A 7947-nucleotide genomic window follows, 5' to 3' on the forward strand; every position below is an offset into this window, starting at 1 on the left:
TCGCAGAAATAACATGTAAAATTTTTACTCGAATCACGAATCATTTTACTTTTCCTAAAGTCTTAATACATATTTATCAAGTTTGATTTTATTGAAATAGTTTGACTCATCTGGAGGCATGCAGCTTTAAATGATATGAGCCGTGTCACGACAAAACAACATAATGCGTTTGCGACCAGCATGGATCCAGACCAGCGCTGCGCATCCGCAGTTCGCTATCAGTTTCTCTACTTGTAATAGAGTTGGTAAGCGAACAGCATGGATCCTGACCAGACTGCGCGGATGCGCAGGCTGGTCTGGATCCATGCTGGTCGCAAACTCACTATGTTGGATTTGTCGTGACACGGCTCATATGTATCAAATAATTTGGTATATACAGCGCTGACTGTTAAACTGAAATACTTATCACACATATCACACTTTTTACACACACACAAAAAATTGAAGATTAAAATTTAAAGATGTCATCAAATTTCATACCATCGTCTATGCTCATATACTAACAAATGCGCGCACATACCGCTTATATATGGCTTATTCAGACTCTCACCGCAAAAATTCAAACAATTTTTTTGCGGTAAATTTAATTGCGTAAAACAATAATTGCCTTTATTTTCGTCGCATGAGATGAACTAACTTTTAATTAACTTTTAAGTTGTATACTACACAAGGCTTTGGTACGGCATTCATTGTTGTTGTTTTTTACGGGGGCGGGGACCCCTTTTGAGAAGGGGATTGGGGACGGGGTTATTTCTCCTCTTAAGACAACATTGTACAATTATAATGAAAACATAACAGAATAAATTTGACACAATACCGCACTATAATAAAGATGAATTTCGATTTATTGCAATCATCGTGGTGTTGTTGTTGTTGCTTTTTTCACCGGATATTCTTGTAATGTTTCGTTCTTGGACACTTACCCAGTTGTATCCCGTTTCACAAATTGTAACTTTGTCCCTTTATTCACACAAAGATACAACTATTCGAGATTTATACCGCTTATACCGCCTTCGAAAATCGCTCGAAAATAAGAAAATAGTTTAACCGTTAGAAATTAGAATCATTATATTTCATGTATAAGGATACGCATAAACGAGAAATTAAAAATAAAATGTTTGTTAGAATTACATATTTATCGTTCATTTTCGTGTTTATATACCTTTTCTTAAATGCTAAGATACGAGATAAATCTCGCGTGGCCATTTCTCTGAGCCAGAAAAAAGTTACAATTTGCAAGAACAAAGCATCGTGCTATCCACTAACCAACTGTGCTGGTTCTTAATAAATCATGGTTTTAAAACTTAATGTTTACACGTCCCGTTGAGCCAGTCTACCGTACATGGTACGCCATGATTTTATCGTAATTGTGCCACTCAATATTGAAATAAATTTACATCAGATCTCTCTTTGCCGTAAAATATGTTAATTATACAGATGTCAGAATCATCCATATTTGACAGTTTTATAGGCAAAGATGAAAATATGGGTCAAAGTTGAAGATCTGATTTCCGCGTTTGTTCGAATTCGACTTTACAATGAGAAGGCCTTTATATCTTATTTTCTGATATTCTATTTTCTTCAGAAGCGTTTATTTTAACCATTCTTTTAAACGTCGCGTTTATCTGGAAAACACCCCTCGCGCCTACGAAAATGAAGTCAATGACTACGTTAGACAGCACGAAAAAAATAAACGCTTTAACAACACCAGCCTCTTCTTTTGAGATGTGTGTTCTTATTGGCGTCTATTACTTATGATCTACATGCTTTCATTCAAAGTTTTTCTAGAAAAACTAAAACTGGCTCTGCCATGGCGTGAATACCCCGCATACCACTTTGTCAGACTCAACAGTGGTCATTTAGAGCTCAAGGACAACCTCCCAGCTAAATCTGAGGGAAGTAAGCCAGTGCATTGTTAAGTTATGTATTCTACATGTTTTTAGTGACAAAGATCAAAGTGACCTTTACCTTTGACCTACTAACCTCAATACTGAAACTGCCACTGAATGACTTCAATAACCCCCCCCCCCCATATATGCAGCTTTGCCTGGAGGTGTTTAATGATGAATATATGAGAACATAAAATATGCTTCAAATGTGAAAATGTAAAACTCAATACACTGTGGACAGGCATTCTTAAGCATTTTAGAAGAAAAGCTTATTGTAATAAAAGCCCCTGTGACCTTGACCTTTCACACAGTCACCAAAAAATCAAAAGGGGTAATCTAATAGTCATAACCAACCTCAATACTAAATATGAAGACTGTTGAGCAAAGCATTCTTATGCAATTGAGCAGAAAAGCTTTTTGAACTAAAGGCCCCTGTGACATTGACCTTTGACCCAGTGACCTCAAAATCAATATGGGTCATCTACTAATCATGACTAACCTCCATGCAAAATATGAAGACAGTAGGTCAAAGGATTCTTAAGTTATTGGGCGGACAATATTTTTTCCGTCAAGGCCCCTGTGACCTTGACCTTTGACCTGGTGACCTTAAAATCAATAGGGTTCATTGACTTATCATGACTAACCTCCATGCAAAATATGAAAACTGTGGGTCAAAGGACTCTTAAGTTATTGGGGGACAAGCTTTTTGAAGTCAAGGCCCCTGTGACCTTGACCTTTTACATGGTGGCCTCAAAATCAATAAAGGTCATCTAATAATCATGACTAACCTGCATGCCAAATATGAAGACTGTGGGTCAAAGGTATCTTAATTTATTTGGGGACAAACTTTTTTCATTAAAGGCCCCTGTGACCTTGACCTTTGACCTGGTGACCTCAAAATCAATAGGGTAATCTACTAATCATGACTAACCTGCATGCCAAATATGAAGACTGTGGGTCAAAGGAATCATAAGTTATATGGCGGACAAGCATTTTGAAGTCAAGGCCCCTGTGACCTTGACCTTTGACCTGGTGACCTCAAAATCAGTAGGGGTTATCTACTAATCATAACTAACTTCCATGCCAAATATGAAAACTGTTGGTCAAAGGAATTTTAAGTTATGGGGCGGACAAGCATTTTGAAGTCAATGCCCCTGTGACCTTGACCTTTGACCTGGTGACCTCAAAATCAATAGGGATTATCTACCAATCATAACTAACTTCCATGCCAAATATGAAAACTGTTGGTCAAAGGAATTTTAAGTTATGGGGCGGACAAGCATTTTAAAGTCAAGGCCCCTGTGACCTTGACCTTTGACCTGGTAACCTCAAAATCAATAGGGGTCATCTACTAATCATGACTAACCTGCATGCCAAGTATGAAAACTGTGGGTCAAAGGAATCTTAAGTTATTAGGTGGACAACCATTTTGAAATCAATGCCCCTGTGACCTTGACCTTTGTCCTGGTGACCTCAAAATCAATAGGGGTCATTTACTAATCATGACTAACCTGCATGCCAAATATGAAGACTGTTGGTCAAAGGAATCTTAAGTTATTTGGCGGACAAGCAAAAACCGACGGACAGCCGGACGGCCGGACAGCCGGACGGACAAGCTGATTCGAGTATACCCCCCTTACAACTTTGTTGTGCGGGGTATAAATATGCTTATGTAAGGACTTACACTATTAATCAGTTCACCCTATTGTTTAAAGTTGATGATACATCCGACAAAATGTTAACTCATGTAACATTCTTCTCTTCAATGTGTAGCTTTACAAAGATAATTACGTAACCTTTTGCATTTGATAGGCGTTATATTCTTTTATTTAAACAGACAGGTTTATTGGCAAATTACTATTAAGAATTATATGAAGTTTAATGGTATGCCAATTTTATATCATAATAAATTATTCATAACCCATGACCTTAGCATATAAGATATTACATTTGCTTTCATATATAGGCCTACAGCTAGTCACATATAGCCTCATGTAGTAACATGCGCATTTTTAATGAAGAATTACATGACTTCCAGTGTGTCAAAGGTTTTTCAAAACTGACATCAAATTCAAATAAAGGCCTTGATTGACATAGATTTGACATAAACATTGTCCTCACGATCATTTAAAAACTAAATTGGATCAATTATACACACATCAATGTCTAAAGAATGCCAAAATAAGAAATATGACGATATAACATAGTCCTCGTGAACATTTCTGGTCCCAGAGACAAGTCGGCTCAGTCGAAGCAGGATGGCCAAACATCCGGGTATGTAGTTTTGTATATTTATATATAGCGTACAACTCAAATAATTACATTTTGCTTGTTTAAACATATTATTATTCAAGATATATACACTTGTTGGTAATTAATACAATAAAGCATAACCATTTAGTTGATAATTATCAAATTAAGTAATCAAATTTTTCAATATGTAAGTTTGAATAATTAATTGATTAAATTTCTTCAGCGTTCATTTTTCAAAACGTGTTCAAAATTCTTATCTACTATCCGCTGCTGCAAGATATTTCTGCGTAATTTTACAACCAGAATTATTTTACTTGTAAACTTTATCCAGATGTATGTTAAGTACGATTAAAATGAAACCTTAATATTGAATACATGTATTCCGTTCATGTTTTGTAAAAAAAATTAATGCCAAATCTATTTTTTTTTCATGAAGATAAAATCAGTTTTACTAGATTCAATTAAATTGAGCCCGTAATATTTTTAAGTTTGTCATGTAAAGCAACCTACTATGGTTTAAATGTTTCAATTTTATAATTTTTCATTTCTGTAATTGAATAACTACATTGAAATCTTAATTTTTAATTTCGGGTGTGATGTTTGGCTGATATTTGTATTGTATCGGGTTCATTGGTGAGGCGCATATTTTTGACTCTCTGACGCAATTCGTTCTCCGTCGATTTATATGTTGAAATTTGTTAAAAAGTCCCAGTTTACTCAAAGTAAGAATTTGTTCGGATTCCAGGATACAGCATGCCAATATAAAAACGTAAACCAATAAAAAATGGCGTTAAAACTTCAAGGAACTCCGCTGAGGTGACAGTGAGGTCCAAGTACGAAACGCATAATTTAAAAGTAATTCATTTGTACGTTCTTTCTTTCTTTTCCTTTGATCAAAAAGAGTGAATAATTAAAAGCAATATATCAGAGAACATCGTATTATAATTGATAAAATAATCGATAAAAATAGCTGCCAAAAAATGCTTTTATTAGCTCGAAATCGGTCAGTCAATTCGGGGAATTTCTAAAGCATGCTTTATGTATCAGCATGTTGAAAACACGACAAACAATGACCATGTCCGAATTTTGGCCTTTGCATTTTCGCCTCACCACATGACATTTCCACTTTATCGTTTTGCGGGGTAAAAAGCAAATGGTCGGAAGTACAACGTCAACAATGCCCTACAGTAACTGTCGACCTTATGCTCTGTCAGCATAAAAACGCGAGTACTCGTCATCACTTGCAAAAGTCAGTTCTTTGAGCGGCAGTTTTATAAATGGTATGTGAAAAAGGCTTATCCATCGAAACTATATATGGCACCGTCAAAAATAACAATTACTACTAGTAGGTTTACACATGTACACATTTTTAATCTATGTATATTTTCAGTTACGATGAGGATGCTGTTCTTAATTGCCATTCAATTAGCGATAACCTCCGCACATCCTCCGACGTCACCAAGGGGTCCGCCACATCTCGGACCACCTCCCATGGGCCTACCACCTGGTCCTGGTCCTCATATGTACAGATCAAGGGGTTTCGCCGGAGGGTACTTCAGTGGTGGAGGCAGCGTCTATGCATCATACGGACCATACTCATACAGACGGGGTTATCCAGGACACGGAAGATTTGGTGGGTTGAGATATGGCTTTAGGGATGGAAGAGATAATAACGACAGATTTGGAGACAATAGAAATTATGGCGATTTGTTGGGTTATGGTTCTGGAGGCGGCTATAGAAGATATGGCGAACGTAGAGATTTGGACTATAACAATTTTAACAATGACAACAACAATGGTTATGACGGTAGACGGTACTATGGTATTGGAAGAGGTATGAGTGGTGGGTTTGGTCCCGGCTATTCTCCATATTCCACATACCGTATAATGGGAGGATACGGTGGTGGCAGGGGAGGGGATGCATACAGTTCATTAGGTCAAAGGTACGGGAGATATGGTCCAAGACTATTTGCCGGATATAGAGACCTTAATGACAATGGCTATGGCAGAAACTTTAACAATGGTTTTGATAGAAACTTTGACAATGGCTATGGTAGGAACTTTGATAATGGCTATGGTAGAAACTTTGACAATGGCAATGGAAGAAACTTCAACAATGGCTATGATAGAAACTTTAACAATGGTTATGGTAGGAACTTTGGCAATGGTAATGGTAGAAATCTTGATAACGGCTATGGTAGAAACTTTGACAATGGTTATGGAAGGAACGTTGACAATGGCAACGGTAGAAACTTTGACAATGGCTACGGTAGAAACTTTGACAATGGTATTGGCAGAAACTATGAATATAGCAGAAGGTAATTCCTTTATATCAACTTAAGCATCAAAATGTTATATATTGTACCATTTCCGTTATAACGTTTATTTTTTTCGGTGTGAACTCGAAAAGCAATTCACATTAGTTCGATTCGTATGGGTTTGTGGGTAAAATCTAACCGGTTCAGATTCTAAGCAGTACACATCCAAAATATAGTGAGTCATAAATGTTTAACGTAGGCATAATGTTGACTTAAATGGAATTAACATTGGTGTGTCATTTTTGTCTATATTCAGTAAGATCACTTATAGACCATCTTAGATGGAGTACTTCGTTTAGCAAACAACTCTTTTTTTTATTAATATTTACATCCATTTTATCTTTTTTATGCTAATAAAGAGGTTTTGATGAAAACAATGGAGGCCGGTACAGATCCAGAGGAGGTAACAGTAATGGCTACGAATCAAGAATAGGTAGAGCATTAGGGGGAAACGGGTACAACGACCTGAATAACAACCGAGACAACAATCACAATGGTAACAAATACGACAATAGAAACAATGGTAGAAATTATAATAATAACAACGGTGGTAATTGGGACAATTCTATGGACCATTTTTATGCTAATGGTGGATTTGATAGTCGTATACAAGGTGGCGCTCGACAAAGTGGTTCGGGAAGTGGCAGCCGCGGCAGTGGCTCCAGAGATGGTGCTCGTCGAAGCGGGTCGAGAAGTGGCAGCCGCAGCATTGGCTCCAGAGACGGTACCCTATACAATGATGCAGGGAGCGGTAGTCAATATAGTGGTTCAGTTAGTGCAAGTGGCGGACGTTACGATGGTAATAACAATGGCAACGGAGGGCTTTATGACGTAAATTATGATAGATATGTTTACAGGAGAAACAGTGAAGAAGATAAAACCAAAATTTCACGTAAAGTTATATCTTTTGGTACCGATATGAAAACTGGTGGTTCAGGTGTGTCAGCTCCTGTTTTGGGTGCCGCTGCAATAGATGTTGGACTAGGTGCACCTATTAACGATGTAAATTACAACAACGGAGCGGCAGTCGATCTTGGCGGAAATAACGGGCCAGGGGCCACGGGTATCTCAGGAAACTCTCTAAAAGGAGCTGCTCGTATAAGAAAACAAGGTGTTGGAAATGATCCATATGCATCCTCAGCTGGCGGAGTTTCATCTGGAGGCATGCACGTTGATCCACCTATTGCTGGAGGTAGTAGTTCAGTAATGGCTACTGCAGATGTAGGAACATCCATGGCGTCTGCCTCTCTGACTGTTTAACGCAATCTTAACCATTAATCTACTGAATTTGTGCAGAAGATTTTCCCTGCTTTGAATTTGGAACAGTTTATTCAAAGTTTAAGGGATTATAAATAATAAAATACAAAAGAGGGTCACCAACACTATAGCGGCTTTTCAAACTGCACACTGGTGTGATACGGGTGGCAAAGGCTAAATCACTATGGGTAACAGCAGGCCACGGGTTAAAAATGACATTTTTCTTTTTC

The 7947-nt window shown here is 37.5% G+C and overlaps 1 protein-coding gene across 1 annotated transcript; it reads left to right on the forward strand.

The window, feature by feature from the left end:
• Nucleotides 1-4147: 4147 nt before the first annotated feature.
• On the forward strand, nucleotides 4148-7720 carry LOC132731691 (probable serine/threonine-protein kinase clkA). Its single transcript, XM_060717905.1, has 3 exons — nucleotides 4148-4163; nucleotides 5533-6460; nucleotides 6820-7720. Exons 1-3 carry the CDS (start codon nucleotides 4148-4150, stop codon nucleotides 7718-7720), a joined length of 1845 nt encoding a protein of 614 aa, XP_060573888.1.
• The last annotated feature ends 227 nt before the right edge of the window (nucleotides 7721-7947 follow it).

Source organism: Ruditapes philippinarum, unplaced genomic scaffold (genome assembly GCF_026571515.1).
Source record: "Ruditapes philippinarum isolate M1 unplaced genomic scaffold, ASM2657151v2 ctg12494_1_1_1_1, whole genome shotgun sequence".
NCBI classification, from domain to species: Eukaryota; Metazoa; Mollusca; class Bivalvia; order Venerida; family Veneridae; genus Ruditapes; species Ruditapes philippinarum.

Excerpts from the sequence above, each read along its gene's own strand:
- LOC132731691 (XM_060717905.1), top strand. Across the intron at positions 6,461-6,819 it reads AACTATGAATATAGCAGAAG|AGGTTTTGATGAAAACAATG; the intron begins GTAATTCCTTTA and ends ATGCTAATAAAG.